Source organism: Carex rostrata, chromosome 1 (genome assembly GCF_964058835.1).
Source record: "Carex rostrata chromosome 1, lpCarRost1.2, whole genome shotgun sequence".
NCBI lineage: Eukaryota > Viridiplantae > Streptophyta > Magnoliopsida > Poales > Cyperaceae > Carex > Carex rostrata.
The window spans coordinates 5,194,041-5,216,441 of NC_135918.1; the positions used below are offsets into that span (position 1 = coordinate 5,194,041).

The following is a 22,401-nucleotide window of genomic DNA, read 5'->3' on the forward strand; positions in this document are numbered from 1 at the left end:
ACTTTTTTTTCTTGAACATTTTAATATTTATTCACTGTGGAATTTTAATCTATTATTTCTTCTCCTTCAAAATTTGGTTTAAACTCATAAAAAAGTTAAGTTGTTTTAGATTGGTTTATTGTTCAATTGGCACTTTTGATCGGTTGGTCCCGTTATGATTTTACATATCAATTACCAAACAAAATTTGTAATGTTAAGTAGACCGAACCGGCAGATTAAGCATTCTAGCTAATTAATTACATAACCAGAATTTGTATTAATTATTTACGTTGGTATTTGACTTTATTTCGATGTGTTATTATCCAACCACAGAAATAACTTTTGTCGTGATTGCTGAGAAATTAATTGGGTTGACATATAACATAACGGATTTATTTATGCATGCAAAATTGTAGTGAAGCATGCGTACGTACTCACTTTGCAAACTAATTATTATGAAAAATGCATCTAGTATAAATAACCATTGGCATGCTATTAAGTTTTTTTTTTCGGATTTATTTAGATATCCAAACTGAGAGTGGTGTGTTTGATGGTTCCGATAGAAGCGATGCCACTGTTTGTTATTTGAATTACGAAGATTAAGTAATAATAAGAATCTATGATATGGGAAGTACTTATTTCACTACTGAAATTGTTTTTTGTTGCAACAAAATAATATATTGACCAAAAGATAGAACATAAATTGTGTTCATTACCACACTTATCTTAAGTAATAACTAATAACAATTTTAAAAGGGATACTGAATGACATTAATTTTAAGTTTAGTACATTGAGGAAATTTTAAATAGTACATGTAAACATATAGCTCTATTAATGAGTTGAAATCAATTACATATAAATGAAGTCAAGCACCTGGATAGGATAAGCTATTATCAAAGCAAATGAGAACACAAATATATATACCATAAACACAACTACAGCAAATGGAGATCATCATGTAAATCTCAGAGGACTCGTGATAAGAGAATTATGGCACTCCCGTATTATTAGATATATTTCTGCTTCTTAAATCTGTAATTATATAACAAACCAAATTAATGTTTCATACGTTTGATAGATGATCTTGCGGATTAAATAGTAATGGAACGCAGAACAACGGTCTCAATGCTAAGGCCGGGTCCGAAGCCCAGAAGCACCCCATATTCAAGCCCTCCACCGGTGGTCGACTTTCCTTCCTTAACTGATTCCTTCCGCAACTCATCTAGAATAAACAGGACAGTCGGGCTTGATATGTTTCCGTATTCTCTCAGGACCTTCCTTGACAGGCGCAATTTATCCTTATCGAGCTTGAGTTTTGCCTCTACTTGATTCAAAATTGCGGGGCCCCCTGGATGAGAAACCCAGAAAAGGGAATTCCAATCTGTAATACCTAGTGGCGAGAATGCTTCGAGAAGACATCCTTCGATGTTTGCGGATATATGTTTCGGTATTGTAGGCGACAAAAAGATGAGGTTGCCTACTTCGCGAAGTTGCATCCCGAGCTCCTCCATTGTGTTTAGAATCATGGTCTCTGTCGCAGAAACAATTTCATACAGTGGATGCTCAACTTCCAAATCCGGATCTGCACCGACTATAACAGCAGCAGCACCGTCAGAGAACAATGCTTGGGCAACAAGGAAGTCAGAATAAGCTTCATCAGGACCACGAAATGCATGGGTGATGTTCTCAGAAGTAATGATAAGGACACGTGCACCTTGGTTGTTCTCGGCAAGGTCCTTGGCCAGACGTAGAGTACTTGCGCCAGCATGGCATCCTTGGTAGTAAAACATGAAACGCTTCACAGTTCGAGACAGGCCGAGAAGGTGTACTAGTCTAGCATCAGCACCAGGGCAGTCAGCACCGCTATTAGTGGTAACGATTAGGTGAGTGATCTTGGAGACAGGCTGGCCCCACTCCTTGATGGCTACCAGAGCTGCCTCTTTCCCTAGCTTGGGCACTTCCTCTACTAGAAGGTCCAGTCGGTCATCGAGAGATGGTTCCATGCACGCTTGAATGTTTGGGTGCTCCCTCAGTTGCTCTTCTGTTGCACAAATGTATTTGCATTCAATCGTGGTCGCCTTGCCTGGAGTAATTTAAAAAAAAACAAAGAGTAATTGAGGAGAACTACATCATCGATTGTTCGGATAAATATTTGGGATCATGCATGCAATTGTTGAGATACTGAAACTTAAAAGTTTTACGGACTGGTTTAATAGATGTTACTTAGTATTGTCTGGATAATGTGATTACTTGAAAAATAATTTTATTCACTGATGCGGCCATATATTTACATGATTTAATTACTTAACATCCTCGGAATATAATATTAATTGTGGCATACAGTCCTATAATAATATAATAATAGAAAGACTGGTTATTCCAGCAGCCGGACTGCTTAATTTTTAATTTTTTGTATGCTTATTAATTTTCCTTTTTCTTATTAATATATAAATGGTTATCATGCCTGTTCACTGCTTGTGCTGTAAAAAGATATGTCTATTAATAATGATGAAACTTTTTAATGACAAAATCCAATTCAATGATTTGATTTAATATACAAATGGGAACAAGTACAGGTATAGTAATTAATTAAATGAAAAATAAATTTAAGTTCCACTTACAAATCCTTGCATACTTCTTCTTCAGCTCAGTTAGATGCTCTTTGTTGGTGACCCTGAAGTAATTGTCAATCATATAATCTTGGGAATACTTTTGGGGTGGAACTACAGTGCCTATTGCAAGCACGGTAGCATAACCTTTAGACCTTTGCTGTACAGGATCCATGTTTGAAAGCCTTTGCTTTTATCTGTATGATTTGGCTCAAGAAGGAGAAGTTTTTGCACTTGTGGAAGAAAGAAGCTAGGATGGAAAGCTTTAAATAGAGCAACAATAGCTGAATAGTGGAATTAATGATTATTTTATTTATATCATTAAAAAAATAATATATATACCACGATATTTCATCATTATTAATGACAAATACCCTAGCCACACTCTCGATATTAAGGGTGAAAATGGATCGGATACATATCAAATAGTGGTAAAACCATATATGTATCCATTTTAATTTTTCGAATACGTATACAGATACGAAATGAATTGAATATTTATTAAAAAAATATCAAAGTTTCATAATATTTATCTAATTATAATGGTGAATAATATAATTTTTTTATAATATATATAAAACTATATAGTATATATCTACTATTCAGTTATGAACAATTAAAATTTAAAAACCATTTTTGTATCTGTATCCGGACAGAAATTTAAATATTGGATATCCGCATCTAATTTTTTTAATATGGATCGAATACGGATTGGATATTATCTGCTCCGTTTTCATCCTACCCGGTATATATCCACGTTCTTATCCTTCATGATTAGATACCTATGTTTGCATCATAATATATATGCAGAGCAACTGATGGACGAGGTAGATGGCAGAAATCGATGTAGATAGTGATGTTTTATTAGGGAATACACGATGGTGATGCCTCTTGGAAGGTATCCGACACAACCTAGTAGAGCTCAATTTTTTCCAATCTCTGTATGAGACAGGGCTGTACAAAATTGCTTAAATTCGTAACTCACTCATAACTCGCTTTAACTAGCTCATTTACAACTTGAGTTAACTGACTCATTTAATATATTTAAATGAGCTGAATTTGAGTATACTCTAACTCGCTCATTAACAACTCGAGTTAGACAAACTTCGTCACAATAAATCTCATGCCCTTGTAAATAACTCCTAAGTTGTTGTTTGGATTTTTATTTTGTTAGTTGTTATGTTAATTATGTTTGAATTGTTTGTGTTTAGATAAACTCTTACTAAATTATTTAAATTATTTTTGTTTAGATAAACTTTTACTAGTATGTAACTACAACTAAGAAAATTGACTGGTTAAACAAGTTATAAACGAGTTGTGAGCCAACTCGAGTTGGTAATGAGCTGAACTTGAGTTGACTTTACAGCTCGTTATTGACATTCCAACTCGAGTTAACTCGCTCAAATAAATGATATGAGCACGAATTGAGAGTAACTTGCTCAAACTCAACTCATTTACAGCCCTAGTATGGGATGCAAAACATCGAGGATCAAGCTTCAATGACACATTTTCCTTCCAAGAAACGAGTGTCAGTTTCTACGGTGCACTATCCGTATTTGCAAATCCATTATCTGAGAAACATGCGTATACCCTTTAAAACACCATACAATCTCTTTCTTCCACTTTAATTCGTGTGTTAAGGATAAACTCTACTCAAAACCCATGATTTAAGGATTGACTTTGTAAAGTATCTCTAGCAAGAAAAATATAAGGCCCCTAATTGAATCTTAGGTAGATACTAATGGAGGCATCATTCTTTGGTGATTTGGAGGTTTGGAGCTAAATAATTAAGGGCGGAATAAGAAGTTGAATATAGAGGGGGCTAACATTCTTTTTAATTAAGTATACCGTAGAATTGCACAATTTATAACACCCCCATCTGGCAAGGATTGCACAATTTTTCTTTGGTCACTTTTTTGTTTGAAATTTTTTGTTTGTTGCTATACACTGAACTAGAGATATTGCTCCGCTGAATTTAATTTGTTCTTTCTTTAGATGAGGTTTGTGTCTAAGTTATTTAAAAAGAAACACATAGAAAAGGAGATAGGAAGAAGAAAGGAGAAGAAGAAGAGGAAAGAAATCACCATCATCAACCATAAACATACATTATTTAAATGTAGATACTACAGTAGTGGTGGAGCAAATTTACAACACTCCCATCCGAACCCGTTGAAATGAGACGAGGCAGAGCGACGAGCAGTGACTAGACTGGGAGAAGGAGCTGACATGGTTTGAAAACTCAGCTGATTTCGAGTCAACTCGGTATCGACCGTGTCTGGCCCGAGTTTCACTCGAGTCTCGCGCCCATGCGATTTTTTCAGCAAAACTCGGTTGAAAAGTGTTTGACTCGCCGAGTCATCCGATTTTCAGGCCGAGTCAACCCGAGTCTGGCTGAGTCTGTCCAAGTATGGCCGAGTCTATCCGACTCTGACCGAGTCAACAATTTTTTCAATTATTTTTAAATGCTTACTCAATAAAATGAAAATAATATCTAATAGATAATGAATGAAACCAAAAACCACCAACGAATTACTATACATTTCAAATTCTGGTGGTTGATAAGTGCATTGCAAAAAAAAAAAGCGACTGAAAGGAAAGAAACCAATATATGGAGCTTTTCGCCAATAGATAATTCATTGTATCTATTTATAATCATGAACTGACTGCACAAACAAAACAAAATGCATAAACAATAAAATATTACATAATTGATAACAAAGTTAATATGTTTAAATACACGTAACTATGATAAAAAAGTGTGTTTTATATGTAATATTTGTATTACATTATGTAATTAGTGGATATTTTGTCTTAACATAGTTTTTTTACAAATTATTTTTTTACCAATTTTTTCCTATTTGTTGGCTACAAAACAAGCTTCTGCCAAAAAAATCCGAGTTACCGATCTAATTCTTCTGATTCCACAGTCAAAAACTCGATTCTGATTCCGATTCCGAGTTTCAGAACCATGGGAGCCGAGATAAAGTGGTGGACTCTCAAACCTCCTTAATGATGGAGTAGACCGAATCCTAAGGCGCCTACTTGATGTGGAAGCACAACCCGAGACAAGACGACGGAGTAGCGACGATTAGATCTGAGGTGGATGTGTCAGCTCGACATAGGCGAAATAGTGGTGATTAACGGCCAGATTCGTGACAGAAGCACTGACTGAATGGAGGTAAGGTGGTGGAGAGCGGCGCGCGATCAGATCTGAAGTGAAAGCGTCGGCTCAACGTTGGAAAATTAGTGGAAAGAAATGACGGAAGGAGGGAGACCTTGTCTGCTCAGTAGGTAGGTGTGTGAGAGTGAGGAGGAGGAGGTGCCGGTAGTGAGAGTCACTTTACGACCCTCAAAGTGGCAGGCTAGGGTTATACACTCTTGTTACTGTTACCGAGAATGCAGTGTCTTCTCGTATCTTGAATTTATAATTAATTAGTTTATAGCCTAATTTAAAAATTGTTTGATCATTTACAAAATAACGTTAGAATTAAATTTTTAAAAATACAGACTTTCAAATATGGCTTGAAAGAAGGATGGAAGGTAGAACTGTAAGTTTGCAAAAAGAAAGAAAAAAAAAACGTTTCCCACATTTAATCATATGGAAACTATTATTGTTCTATCTCCTAGTTGTATGTAGTTTTCATCACAAAACGGGAGTGCCTCTAACCAGAGGCGGAACCAGGGGGTGCAAGGGGGGCCAGGCACCCTCCAACTGAGGCGGAAGTGCTTATTGGGGTGGTTATTTTTATGTGGTTTTTTACAGATGCATATCGATTGGCACCCCCCCATGCAGTTGTTCTTTCGTCTTTCGTCTTTCGTCTTTCGGCAGCTCGCCCCCCCCCCAAGTTCAAGTCCTGGTTCCGCCCCTGCCTCTAACAACTTTGTAAATCAACATCATATGGTTGAGCATAGGTGTCTGATTGACTATATATATCACTATAAGAATGAGATTCGCGAGGGATACTATCAGTATACAGAAACTACTGTCGCTAATAGAAAAAGGCACATTTATATTGGTATACCCTTGCGAATAGTTATCTTTTACTTTCATGGATATTGTCTCATTCTTGTAGTTGTAATAACATGCTTGTGGAGAAGATAATGATATATACCGGTCTATAAATTAAGATTAATGCTGGTTGCCAACCCAATGAGTTGTATATTTTGGAAGGGTCTTCGAAGTTGCATTTTGTCGGATTGAAGATTCAATGGAACTTGTCAACATTAATTAATTATTTCGTGCATAATACAGCTGGTTGCTGACCCACGGGAAAATTAAAGAGAGTACTCCCTCTACAAATTTTCTCGTCTATTATTATTATTATTATTATTATTATTATTATTACTACTATTACTGCTGTTATTATTATTAAGATATTATTATTCTAGCTAGTTGTTGATCCACGCAGGCCAATTAATACCGAGAGAGAGAAATTGACTTATTTCCCTCTATATATTTTCTCGTTAAATATTCCCTCTTAAATATTATTATTATTATTTTTTTTATTTTTTTTTTATTATTATGAAGTTAATATCATTGTTGTTACCATATTAATATCATCATTATCACCATCATTATTGTTGTTTACTAATACATATTTTTAAGTAATACAAGCATTCCCCACTTGTACCTAAATGTTTATTTTCCATACTTTCAAATTTTTAAATAAATAATTCATGTCACATATATTATGCGTGCATGACTGTAGCTGAGATCATTTTGATTAATGAAGTTGACTAGCATATTCTAATGGTGATTATATACACAATTTCGACCATGCTTGGTCCTCGTGGAAACTTGATATGGCACAATTAATAATTTTGTTAATAACGATAGTTGGTGATTAAAAATGGATCCAAATCTGTTGTTATTCTATGGAGAATAGCAGCGTGGTGCTCTCCATTTATGTGTCTATCTCTCTCTTGTAAAAAGGAGGAGAGAGAAATAGAAGAGAGAGAAAAGAGAGATAAAGAGAAGAGCACAAATAGCAGGGATTTTGAATAGCAGCAGATCTCATTCCATTAAAAATCACCCTTTGATCTAGTAGCGAAGAATATTAAACTCTCACATAGAGAGGTGGTGAGTTTAAAACTCAAATAGGAGGTCCTTTATGGATAATAAATGAAAGTTCGCAACACCTTAAACTCTCTATGTATGTATGTATGTATGTATGTATGTAAACAATTGGTGATTTGATTGTGAAGTTTTTATACACAGGTATGATCGGAGCAAATTCCGGCGGTTGAGTCTATCGCTTGAACGAATTGGACCTTCTTATATGAAGCCACGTTATTTTGTCAAGGCCAGCTCATCTCATCTCATATCCTGCGTCCAGCAGCCTTGTTAAAGCCACATTGTATTGTTTCGCTTATGACATCATCTAGCTAGCTAGCATCCTTTCTAGCTAGGTTGGCAGTTACAAATATTAAATTTTATGAAGTATAATTTGGGATCTCATGCTTGAGTTGAGTGTTTACAAGCCTACAAAGGCATGTAAATGAGAGGAGATTTTTGTACCAATGATGCATAAATATAACGTTGTGGACCACGCTTTCTATTAGAATTTCAGCTAAGTACTTCCGGTTTTTAAAACTTTAAACCTTATTGAATTAATTTTAAAACAAGGAATCAATCGTTCAAACAGATCTATTTTATAAGTGTGTTATTTACATGCAATATTTATAAATTTTAGAATTCCTCTAGATCAAGTTAAACTGTCAAAAAAAAAAAATTAAATAATACATTACAATTAACATAAAAGCTTTTATTTTTTTTTAATACTTGACTGATTACTCAATTAATTCAAAATTTATAAATTTTGCAATTAAACAAAACACTCATTAAATAAATTGATTTGAACGGTTTGAATTTCTCTTTTGAAACTTTTTTTTTTTAAGTTTTGAAGATCGAAAACACATAGTAGCTAGCCACACTCCTATCTTAGGGTGTGGGACCAGGTCTCCCAAATGTTGGGATACAGACTCATGACACAACAAATTAAACCTCAGGAACGGACCACACAGTTTGTTGGGACGTGTTGGCAAATCTGGAAGAGTAGAAATGGGCGCATTTTCAGGGGAACAAATATGTCTGAAAACAACTCGGCGGAATGGGCGGTACATGAGTTCAGACTAGGAGTGGTAAAAAATCCGTAATTCGTGATTCGAATTGAGTTTGGTTTGAGTTTAATTCGATTCGAAATTAGTTTGTTCTAAAACAAATTAAATCAGTTCGGTACGAATCTTATTCAAATCAAACTTATCAAACTGGATATAACTTGTTCGAAATTAATTAGCGAACTATTTAGGTTTGAATCTCAAATAATGCAACTAATGGATTCAACAATTAATCTTTAATAATACAGGAACCAAACTTATATCACAACTCAAAATTGTTAATATAATGATAATTTATAATAGAAAAATATTTCAGCAGCGTAACAAATTAACAATGGAATAAGTTTCATTTGACTAGGTCAATGCCGTGATTTTAATCAATTCAGCAGCGTAAAAGGTAAGAAAATTTTGAACTGGTCTATAATCCATTAGTGTGAATTCATGAAAGGTAAAAGAAAACCGTGTGAATTTTATTCCGCGAGAAGAAAAATAATGCATAAACTACTGGTATAACTAGGTCTGCCAAAAAAAAAAATTAGTTCGTAATTCGATTGACTTCGATTCAGAAAATTTGTAATTCGCAATTAATTCAATTCGAAATTAGTTTGTTTTAAAATAAATCCAACCAGTTCGATTTGGTTTGATTCGTTTACAGTTGCAATGGTGCTAGAGCAACGTCAACAGTACCATGGAAATGGACCAAGTATTGGGCCAACTGAAATAGAATTTTTTTTGTAATAGATGCATCTGCCAAGTATTTTAAAAAAAAAAAAGAAATTAACTGAAATACGACCTTTTATGGATTTGTTTTATTCCATTAATTGTTTCAAAAGTATGCCATTTCCATCTTTAATTAATATAGATCAGAAAGCTACGTACGTTCACTTGTTGTCCCAGTTTTTGTAATAGTAATAATTGGTTTATTAATACTTGTACCGGTTGAATAATTACAGGAATTGGCCTACCTAAGATTAATGTACATATTTTAGCGATTTATGACGTGAAGTTACAAAAACAATATTATTCATATTTTTCTCAGTCATTCAAAGTTAATTTTTATGGTTCTTTTTTTTTATATATTAGCACTATTTCTCGAATTTCTCTATGAAAACAATTATTTATGGAAATGGTAATTTGTAAAATAATATTTTTATAAGAAAATATTAATTATTAAAAAAATTATGCACAAATAAATATTTTTCTCGAACCTTAAAAACATGTTTTATTTTGAAAACACAAAAATTATATTCTTTTCATATTATATTGCACTTTTACGCATTTAAATTATATATTATTTTTATAAATGAGGAGAGATAAACATATATAATACAAGAGCCAATATCTGAAAAAAAAAATCGAGGTGATGAAAATAACAATATATAAGGAGACAGGGGAGGTTGGAAACTCATAAATATGGGTCACATATTATATGTGCGCCGTTTGGAACATATGGAAACAACGAAACCAATTGATCTTTGGCGGTACTAGAAAGGATCCTAATCTCTTGGCAGATATCATTTTCAATGAGGCGGTGCTGTGCGTGGTTGAACATCTGCTGAGATGTAGCGGATCCACGTGGAAGCATTGGGACACATGTAGTTGTCCCCTTTTATTACATTTAGTGTAATACTTATTGTAATAATTGAACCTTGCTACTGTAGATTGTTGTAATGTATAAACATTGCTAGGATACCATTTAGGGGATAGATAGACAATGTTACTTTTAAAGCAGATGTAAAAACTATTTTATTAATGCAACGCTCGCTAGTTTCTATCAAGTATTTTCAAAAAAAAAAAAAAAAAAAAAAAAAAGAGAGAGGGGTTGAGAAAGGGGAGGTAGCACAGATAGCTAGAAAAAAAAAATTTAGAGTTGTTGTTTTTAAAGGTCAAGAGTTTGATTCTCTCTCACGATTTCGTAGCTTCTACGAAGATTCTCAAAAAAAAAAAAAAGAGGGGGGTTGGCTAATATCAAAACGTTTGTTCCGGAGCCGTGGTGCAACCAATTAGTTTTTTTATTTTCAAAGTGTAAATGATCGATCCGAACTGTTAGATATGATGTTTATATTAAAATGTGTTGGTGACCAAATTTTACAGTTTTTGGAATTTTTTTATCATTTATTGAGTCAGTTATAAAATCGCTGATTTTAATAAATAGTGAAAATTTTCTGAATTATTGAAAACAATAATTTTAAAACTGACTTAATATATAATAAAAAAATTCAAAAAATATAAAAGTTGGTCTCCAAGCATATTTTATTATAGATTGAATGTTAAACGGTTTGAATCGATTATTTAAACATTAAAAGTATAAAAAAATCAAAATATTTGTTTCAGGTCTAGAAACAAATATTTTGATATTAGCTAACTCCCCTCTATCTATATAGCTAAGAAACTTGACGGATTAACACTCTGTAAAATATTATCAATTAACTATTCCTTGTAAATAATTTTTTTCTATATTATTTTCTTTATTCTAATCATGATTCTAATAACGTAATGCTTTAATCTATCTGAACGTACATGTCAAATCACGATGAACATATATAAGACTAAAACATTATCAAATTCTACAAAGATCGCATATTACGATCCATGGTATTGATGAAACAAAATTATTCTTAATTCCAACAAGTGACATCTCCAATCCAAGAACAATTGTTTAGACTGAACATCAATTTTATTATACCATTGACCAATTATTCATATCATATATAGCTCCCATTTACACTAGACAACAATAACAGTTAGCGCCACAAATTTGCAACTACTAACTATAAAGTTAATGTTTGTTGTACTTTTGACTATACCTATTTAATGCTCTCAAATTTCTAGATTAGGGCTGAAAGCAAACATTTTCAAATTACTAGTAGGTAAAGTTAATAATTAGATTTTGTTAAGACAAAAATATATAATTAAGATTATTATTTTTTCAAAACCTGTTTCTTTTTTTTCTTTTTTTTTTGAAGGTCAGTTAAAACCTGTTTCTTAGTTTCATAAGAAACTTAAAAAGGAGCTAGACTCAAACGGATAAAATTGGATAAAATTCGTGATAATTAAAAAGCTAGCTTACGTACAAAATGAGTTTGATTTCTTTTATAACCTCACTGTACCACCTAAGCATTAATATTATTTCAACTATTTATTTTAGTACCAAAATACTCTTAATAATCTCAAGATCACTGAATACAGGCGGAGGTGCGCGAGCACATGGATGGGACACATCACACCTTCTTCTTCTTTTTTAAGGTACGGGGACTACTATTTGTAATTAGCTGGAGACATATCAAGATTGACATGGCCGAGCTCCTCAAAATATGAAAATTATCTTTAGATTAAAGACATTCCAAGAAAAAATAAAGCACATTGAACTTGAGGAGGACAACCTCCTCAAAATAAATGTAATTCTGAAGTTGAAGACATTAATTTTTGGGGAACAGGCTTCTCCAAGTAAGAAAACTGTTAACAATCCTTAGTAGCATCTTGATGCCGACGTAGATCTTGCACCGATAAGAAAGCATGATGCTAGCTCTTGCATGCGGGTTACGCTACTATGAAGGGGCGGAATTAGAAAATTGAGATTGGAAGAGCTGGATGAATAAGTGACTTGTAATTTCAATTTATGAAGTGGAGCTACTAGTAATAAATTTTACAAAAATTAAATACTTCAAAGGATAAAAAATACAATAATTTATTTTATATCAAGTTCAGGCATGCACCTAAGCTTAGGTAACTCCTTGCATTTAGCATGTTAGACAGTAGCAAAAGTTGCGTGTTGCTTTTTTTTTTCAAAAATGGTTCATGCAATTAATTAGCAAAGAATCTTCATTCTTATATTATGCACGTAGTTGTCCTGATTCACCAACGGCTGAGATTGAAAGATGAACTTTCGGATTAAATATCAGCCCTCCAATCACATAATTTGTCTTCTTTTGATTAAATACATCTATTTTATGTGTAAAAGTCTAAATTTAGTTAAAAATATACTCGACACAGACTGCTACATAGTTTGTCACAATCAAAATTGAATGAATCTCTAGCGATCTGTTTCCTTATTTCTCTTTATAGCTATCTCCAATTTATGCAATTAAATTATTTCCTTATTTCTCCACTTACTCTATAATTTCGACAATGAAAGTGAAAACAATCATATCTTTCTAATTTTGAGAGAAAATGAAGAATATCTAGAACTTTCGTGTAGAGAAATGATAAGTAGAAAAATTTTCATTGTTCAAATAATTCTCATCAAAAATATATGTGTAGAGAAAATCGTTTAATAACATGTCTTGCTTATGGAGAAAATTAGATATTAAATCGCAATGATACTTTAAGAATCTTTTTCCATGTTATATTTGATCTTCTTCTTTTTTTTCATTTGTTGTTGTTTCTTTTATTATTATTTGTTATTTGGATTTTCGTTTTTTTTTTCATTTGTGTCTTTTATTTTCATTTAAATATATTTATTTTCTTAATTTTATATGAATATCAAACAAAAAAGTCTCTTCATATTCTATTCAACCTTATAATATATTTTCGTTGCAACGATTTAATGGTTACCAACAATCGATAACATCAGAATTTAATGCAACAGTGGTCCATCTAACTTAGGCTGCATATATATATTTGTGCTTATCGGAAAATATGCCTACATAATACAAAATAAATGTTTGCATTAATTATGAGACAGGAACCAACAACTGCCCTGTGTACGTGAACCAACAAAATATATCTAGATACTTTTGAAAGATACCATTATAATTTAATTAGAACATACCTAGTGTGTGTCTGTGTACACACACACACACGCAAATGTTGTCTCCGCCAGGTATCAGTATCAAGATTCAAGACATCTTATCAAGAATATATATCGTATAACACACGGAATTGAAAACTACACAAAGCACGTTACATGTCAAATATATTTTTTTCACTGCAAATTATAATATTTATTTTGTATAAGAATTTGGTAAGATTATCTCCAATCCAGCAATTGAAATTAATTGCTAAAATGTGGGAAATTTTAGAAATTAATCTGCTGCATTGGTGCTATTAAATTAAATTATTTTTTATGTCCACATCAGCGCATCTTCCTTTTTTATCAGAGAGAGAGCACTAAGAAAGATTTTGAGCCAATCAATTAGATAGCGTGTCATTAAACAAACGTTTTCTTATAAAGCAAATTTGTTAATTTAACAATTGTAATACAATATTCCAGCAATTATGTTAGTAATTAACACATTAGATTAGCAATCTTAAAACAATTACCGTTGAAGATGCTCTTACGTAAAGTATATACAAATTTAAATTTTTATAAATATTAAATTTTGTATACGAAAATATGAAATTACGTAATATTCAAAGTACGCTACCCCATCTGAGATATATATAGACCGAAAATATACAAGCATTCTATGATGATTCTACAATGCATAGTTGTTCTTGAGACGACCTTATCAAATTGGCTATATTGAGTTTCTTTTTATTAACAGATACCCAAGTAAATATATCCGGGACAATCTAATTAACCAGGGAATCCAAGATTGGTTTTTAATAAAAAAAAATTAAGAAAAAAATGAGAATAAGTCTTTAATTTAGTGGCAAAAGCAATGTTCTATGTATTATATTTGCAAGTTTATGAGAAAATTCATTTTGAATATTAATAAATAATTTAAGAACTTGATCTCCAACTTTTACTAAAAAAAAAAAATTGAAAGAAAAAAAATTATAATCCTTAGCCTGGTTACCTGGTATGAAGCGGGATATGTATATACGTCTTGATGTGGTTACAGGTTTGGATCGATGGTAGGATGGATGGATCGGCATATATGCCAAATCATAATCATGTACTGGAGCGAAATGCCAAGGCACCTAACATTTTGTAGGTAGCATTAATGGGTTACAACTTACAACTAATTCGATCGTGCTGCTTTCAATATTTAGTCAAATCACAATCAGTGGGGGCAACTAATAATTAAGGCTATGATAGATTTTTTTTTTTCTTTGTGAAGTACGTATACTTTATTTAAATGGATTGCAAAGTTGCAACTAACATCTTCTGCCTTCAATAATTAGTCAAAATTCAATCAGTGGGGCGACGACTAAGGCTCTTATAAAAGTCTATCTTTTGTATACAAAAGTTCAATTTATTTAAATAGAAAACAATTAATTTTTAGTTTACTTAGTCTTTTTCCTGTGTTTTTTTGCTTCTCGCAATGTCTTTTATCTTTTGAACCTATGTAATGGATCGGATGTAAGATGTGTTTTGGCCTACGGGCATGAATTAAGCAAAAAAAATAAAAAAAAAATAATTAATTTTGAATTAAATGTTTATGATTGGGACCATAAACAGTCAGTGGGGGCGACTCAAATAGTTTATTCAATTTAAAATTACATTGTTAAAGTTTAATCAAAGCAGAAAATTACAAAACAATTTTGTTGAAAAGAAGAAAGATAGAGAAGGAGAGTGAAGATGAAAGAAATGAAAAACATGATATGGGAAGTATTTACTTCACTACGGATCTATTTTTGTGCAACAAAATAGTTTATTTGACCAAGAGATATAACATAATGTTGATACTTATTTTTCAAAAAGTCAAATTTTTTATAACTAAATTGTTTCATTAACATTTGAATTTTCTTACAAAATTGATGACTAAATTGAAAGGTTCAGTTCATTATTCATTTCATTCTGTCATTTCTTTTTCTGGGTGCATATCCATTATGATCATTTCATTGTGTCATTTATTTTCAATTTTACTAATTCAATCTCACAATCACTCCCTCTCTCCGTTTTTTTATTTTTATAAACCTAAAAAGATGAGTAGTTCCTTGTGATATTAATCCCCATGATTCCCTTCCTCTCTCCATCCGAGAATCTCAAAGAAATATTATGTTTCTATGAGGGCAATTTTACAAATTGTCCTACTTCTCCAAATTTTCAAACAAAATACCCCTCCTCTAAAATAATTAACAAAATGTCCTTGTGGGATCTCCATTTCTCCCTTCTTCTCTCTCCTCCTCCCTCCTATTTAGTCTCATAAATTTTAGCACTTCTTCTTTCATTAGACTTTAATGAGCGCATAATAGTCAACAAATATTTTGTAGACATGCAACAAATTTTCAAGTAGATAATTAATATATATTATCAAATATATGTTTTTCAATTAGGCAACAACTAATGCCAATCAAGATAAAAAATGTATAAATTGCAAATCATAAATTACTATACAAACAAAATGAAAGAGTACAAAACATAAAACATGGATATAAATTGCAAATTATAAATTTAACGGTTTTTGTAACCTTCTATGCTCAATATTGTACAGCACGTGTGCTCTAGTTCCATCTGTTTTGAGGTCTCAAGGATAATTTACTTGAGTCACTAACCTGTGGGCCCATGTTGTCAGGGTTTTGCTTGGCATCCATTTTGCACACAAAGTGACTAGGATAATTGCTAGGGGTACCCAGAGCCACATGGCACCAATCAGAGCATGCTATTTCATATCTTTTCAACCATTTTCAGTTAGGAGATGTATAATATATTAATCATGAATTTTATTTTATGGTTTTTATCTCCTATTTTTGTGGTTGTATACCATTTAACATATGATTGACATGTTAATTGGCCAATTTTAATTAATTAAATGGCATTTTTGTCCAAATAATTAAATTCCAACTTTTTAGGGTACAAAAATATCATAAACCAATAATAAGTTGATACAAAATATGAAAATAGAGATACTAACTGATTGTGGTTTCCATCCATCATCAAACGAGAACTTAACGGATGCTTAGAGGGACGAACTGATGCTAAGAGAGGCAAATATGTTATCAGATTTTGAGTTTAGAGAGGAAGAGACAGACATATATTTGATAATATATATTGATTATCTGATTGAAAATTTGTTGCCTATACAAAATATTTGTTGCCTATTATGTGCTCATTAAAGTCTAATGAGAGAGGAAGTGCTAAAATTTTATGAGAGTAAATAGAAGGGAGGGGGAGAGGGAAAAGAAGGGAGAAATGTGGACCCCGCAAGGGTATTTTGTTAGTTATTTTAGAGGAGGGTTATTTTGTTTGAAAATTTAGAGAAGTAGGACAATTTGTAAAATTTTCCTTTCTATGAAGTCTCTCTTTTATCTTCTAATAATCCTCCGATTAATTTAACCGTTGGATATTGCAGAGTTATCATTAGTTACTTCTATAGTCATGCTCTAAGAAATGATAATTCTAATTCCAGATTATGGTGATGGTGAATTCAATTCTTACAAAATAGAGACGGAATACGCTTTAAGGCATAGTGTCTCGCACACAATCCGGATAATATTATTTAACTTGATTTATTTTAATTAATTTTTTAACTATCCGAATTTCAAAAAATTTACCCCAACATGGATAATATAATTTAACTATCCGGCTAAATTTTTTTTTATCTGAATTTATATTGTTGTTTTTGAAGTTATAACTAGCATTCCTAAGCAAATTACTTGAATCGGATAACACGGGAAGTAACAATTAATTAGTGTAATTCTGAGATTAGATTTTAAAGAAATAATTAATAAGATGTCAATCTTATTATTTGATATAAAACAGAAAAAAGTGAGGGTTCAAATGTTTATTGAAATATTGAAAAACCAACCCTAAGTCATATTTTACATGAAATTATAAATGCATAATGATACATAATTAATTTTTCATTGCATATATATTGGCATAATTGCTGATTACGGCATTTCATAAAATCATAGAATGTTTACAAAAAATAATAATATTTACAGAGAATGATTTGTCATTATCTTATATATAGTAATTTGTGTGGGATTGTTGAAACTTTAACTTGAAAACCCAAATTTGCATTTTTAATATATTTGTCAAACCGGTCCTGCATGTAATTTAGTAGTTCGGATTTCAGTTTGTGATGAGGCCATTTTTTCAACATTCAGTGAGATACATTATTTGCTTAATAAACCTCAGAATATAATATTAATTTTAGCATACAGCCGTCCAATAATCTAAAAGAAGAGTATGGCTAATATAACATCAGTGTTATTTCAGGCTATATAACACCAACTTTAAAACTTATCAAATCGACTTCAAACGGTGAATCTAAACCATTCAAACGATCTACTTCATTAGTAGTGCTTTTACATCAAAATTTATAATTTTTCAAATTTATTTAGTATTAAGTTAAGCGGTCAAATGTGTGAGTTTTTAAGTTAATTTTAATACATTCATTTTCCAACATTTTTACCGCTTTATTTGATACTAAAATAACTCGAAAATATAAAAAAAAAAAATGTATGTAAACGCATCACTTATAAAGTAAATCGGTTTGAACGGTTTGAATTAGTCGTTTGAAATCATTTTAATTGATTTGAAGTTAGTGTCATATGACACCGATGTTATACTAGCCGGATCCTAAAAGAAATATTTATTATTCCAGCAGACGGACTGTTTATATTTTCGTGTTTTATGCTTATTTAGTGTCTTCTGTTTATTGAAGTTGTATCGCCATCCATAAATGGTTAATTATCATGCCTGTTTACTGCTAGCTCGTGCTGTAAGAAGATGTATATTGATTAAATACAATTTCTTCAAACGTATAACCAATTCATTGATTTTATTTAATATCAATATCTAAATGAACTATTTTTTATTTGGAGAATAATTGATGGACTTTTGTGTATGAATTATATCTAATTAAGCAGTGAATGGGAGCCCTTATTATAATTTACTGTTGACTTGTAACAGTTGTTTAAATTGAAATTAAATCAAAATTGTTATTGGCGATAATGCTACAACGGTAAAAGCTGAGAAAATGCAATGGGACTTGTTATGATCAAAGTCATATATATATACTTCATCTAGCGACGTCATTTTGTTATATTTCATTTTTCTCAGTCAGAAAATAAGAAGAAAAAAAAATTCCCATTATTTAGAAATTATATTTGGCCAAGAAATTTTTATTTGGTTATATTAATTATATAAATTAATTGACCTTCCATCCGTGACCATGCCAAACATATAATAAGATATTTGATCAATTATAAGAACCCTAAAAGGCCAGCCAGTTTTATTAATACCTCCAAAAAAAAATTAATTTTAAAAATGCCCCCGTGTTTGGTTATTTTTTTAAAATGCCCTGACCGCCAGGCCCACGAGAGGCCCAAAAAACCCAGCAGACCGCCCCCTGCAGAGGCAGGCCAAACCCCTACCAGACCACCCCCTGCAGGAGCGGGCCACACCTCTAGCAGACCTCCCGGGCCAGGGGCAGTCCACTAGGGACCAAACCGCCCCTAGTCCGAGTGGTCTTCTTTCTTTTTCTTTTTTTTTAGAGAGAGATCTTAATATTTTTATTTAAATATTTTTTGTGAAGAAAAAAATTTCTTGTTTAGAGTGCACGCCAAAAAATAAGACGTTTGATATATTTATGAAGTGATGTCGTAACTCTTTATAACTTTGATTTGATTTGTCAGTTAAATATCACAAGCCTAAAGATAACACTAATTAAGGACTTGGCATTGATTCAAAAGATACATATACATATATACATATACATATATTATACATATATTATATTATATTATATATACATATATTATACATATATACATAGCCCATGCGGCTGCAAATGCGGTGCATGCGGCTGCATTTTAAAACACTGAATATATGTATATGTATATCAAATTTGATCTCTTCTAGTAAATCAGCAAGTCTGGATTGATACAGGGACCAAATTGTAAAAGTGATTGTACCAGCATGTAGAGCATTCAAAAATACACAGAATTGATATAAGTTTCAATTTATTTGGATTTTTCTACAGTTAGTTATGAATTTCCAAATTTTAGCTTCCGAAAAAAATTTAAAAACCATAACTTTGGCTAGGAAAGTCGGATTTGCGCGTATGATGACTTTTCGGAAAGGGGGGGATGAGACGGATCTGAATATCACCCGAGGGGGCTATCCCAGGTATCCAAAGCATCAGAATTTTCAAAAAAACATTGTTTATTGCCTCAAAAACTCAGTTTAAGTTTTCGTTCGATGGTAGACGTACAACGATCGGTATTTTGTTTAGTCAAAAGCCTAAGAGATTATTCAAGAATTATTCATATAATTATTTTAAAATGCATTTACTATTTATTGTGTTCGTTTGCCTATCTCCGAGCAAATGGTATATGTTGATAATAATCAAATAATTCAATTATTCTCTAAAAAAAAAAAGTTGATATCATTGAGGCAATTTAACCATATTTCCTTGTGTATATTTGAATAAAATAAATTATTAAGAATCAATGCCAAGTCCTTAATTAGTTGTATCTTTAGGCTTGTGATATCCAACTGACAAATAAAATCAAAGTTATAAAGAGTTACGACATCACTTCATAAATATATCAAATGTCTTATTTTTTGGCGTACACTCTAAATAAGAAAAAAAAATTTCACAAAATTATTTAAATCAAAAATATTAAGATCTCTCTAAAAAAAAAAAGGAGGACCGCCCGGACCAGGGGTGGTCTGGTCCCTAGTGGACCGCCCCTGGCCCAGGCGGTCTGCTAGAGGTGTGGCCCGCCCTTGCAGGGGGCGAACTGGTAGGGGTTTGGCCCGCCTCTACAGGGGGCAGTCTGCTGGGTTTTTTGGGCCGCCCGTGGACCTAGCGATCAGGGTATTTTTAAAAAAAAATCAAACACGGGGGCATTTTTAAAATTAACTTTTTTTGGGGGGTATTAATAAAAATGGCCTCTAAAAGGCTAAAAAGAAATAAACGGCGGTGATTATATGCGCATAGAATTGTTAGTTGACTAATCATGCAAGCACTTGATCACATAAAACTAAACAAATAGGACAAGTGCAGGTACAATAAATGAAATATAAATTAAGGACCACATTCAAATTTTGGCAAACCACTTCTTGAGTTCAATTCGGTGTTCTTTGTTGTAGACCCTGCAGTAAAGATCATTTATGAAATCTACAGACAACTTTTGGGGTAGAACTGTGTAGTGCCTAATTAATGCAAAACCTTTTTAGACAGTTGCTGCAATACAGGATCCATGCATGTTGAAAACCTTTTTTGTTAAGCTGTATAATTTGGCTATATATGTTCAAAAAAATTCTAAAGAAAGAGAAGTTTTTGTTCTTGAAAGAATTACATTATGGAAGGCTTTAAATAGAACAACAAGATTGCATAGAGGGATTACTTTGGAACAAGTCAGCATCATTTTTATTGTTGGCAGTCTACCATGCAGTACTAGAAGCCAAAAACTAAGAAATTGGGGTTATTCAATTCTCATCAAAATTTGTGCAGATCAAGTGCACGTTAATTTTGATGTAGATCGGAGGACTTCCCCCAACTCAAGAAGTAAATATACTTGGAGTGGTGCTTTGGCACTTTACAGAAATGAAGGAGAGGCTGGAATTAATAACACATTAGTTGTGCATGGCTTCTTTTTCTAATCCAAAAATAATGCATGCATCTAGCTAGTTTGCAAAAAATAAGCGATTTGATGGTTGTCATCAATCAATCACATTAGTTGTGCTTATTTGAATGACATGTTTATGCCAACATATATAATAATTTTTTCTATCATGAGACAGGAATTCTAAGGGTGAAAACGGAGAGGATTCAGAGCGGACTCACATATTACTAAAATAGTGAACTCAAAATGCATATCCGGTTTGACTACATTTATTAGTCCCACATGATATAAAGAAAAATTATTTGAAGCATTATATACTGAAAAAGAGCAAACAACATCAAATTTATCTCATATGGGAGCAAATTAAACCAGTCCAACCTCATCCCACGTGATATCCAACGCTGTTGATTATATGTAACAAATTATCCGGATCCGTATCCGAATACTATCCACTCCGTTTAATTTGGATTCGGATTGTAAGCAGATACAGAGCGTATTCGGATCGAGTAATCAGTATCAAGACATCTAATTAAGGGTGGCACCGTGCCACTGGCCCACTGCACATGGTCGGGTTCAGATTTGAACAGCATAGTATATATAACACATGAAGTACACGTACTGTTATAATCTTACGAAAACATCAATGAATTTTTTGTCATTTTCAGCTGCTGTCAGCATTTTCAGAAAGAAAAAAAAATTGCCATTTGAATATTTTTTATCTCCGAGTCGAAGACTACTGAAAATTAAGTTTGTTAATACATGTCAAATATATTTTTATTCAGTGAGAAATATAACATGTGCATTATATATCCAAGTACACCTTTTTTTTGTGACACCGAATTACACTATCGATTTTCAAAGTTTTCAAAGTTTAAATAGTCGGTCCAAACCGTTCAACATAATGAATATATTAAAATGTGTTTGCAAATCAAATTTTACATTTTTTGGATTTCTTTTTTTTACTATTTATTAAGTATTTAACAAAATCGATATATTCAGACCATTGAATTTTTGTACCTATCTTAATAAATAGTAAAAAAATTCAAAAAAATATAAAATTTGATTTGCAAGCACATTTTAACATATTCATCATGTTGAATGATTTGGATCGACTGTTTGGACTTCGAAAATATATAGTTCAGAGGATTTGGATCGACTGTTTGGACTTCGAATCTAAACATGAATTTTGAGTTACTTCAGAGAATTTGAATTATCTTATGATGGTTCTATATATAATGTAATTCTTGTTGAGACCTCATAAAAGTGGTTCCATTGTGTTTTTGG

At 32.1% G+C, this 22,401-nt stretch overlaps 1 protein-coding gene across 1 annotated transcript; it reads right to left on the bottom strand.

The window, feature by feature from the left end:
- Positions 1–957: 957 nt before the first annotated feature.
- Positions 958–2,822, bottom strand: LOC144553743 (stilbene synthase 4-like). The gene is made up of 2 exons (XM_078301948.1): positions 2,602–2,822; positions 958–2,063 (listed from the first exon to the last, which is right to left on the bottom strand). The coding sequence occupies exons 1-2, from the start codon at positions 2,762–2,764 to the stop codon at positions 1,072–1,074; spliced, it is 1,155 nt and encodes a 384-aa protein (XP_078158074.1). The 5' UTR covers positions 2,765–2,822; the 3' UTR covers positions 958–1,071.
- Between the last annotated feature and the right edge of the window lie 19,579 nt (positions 2,823–22,401).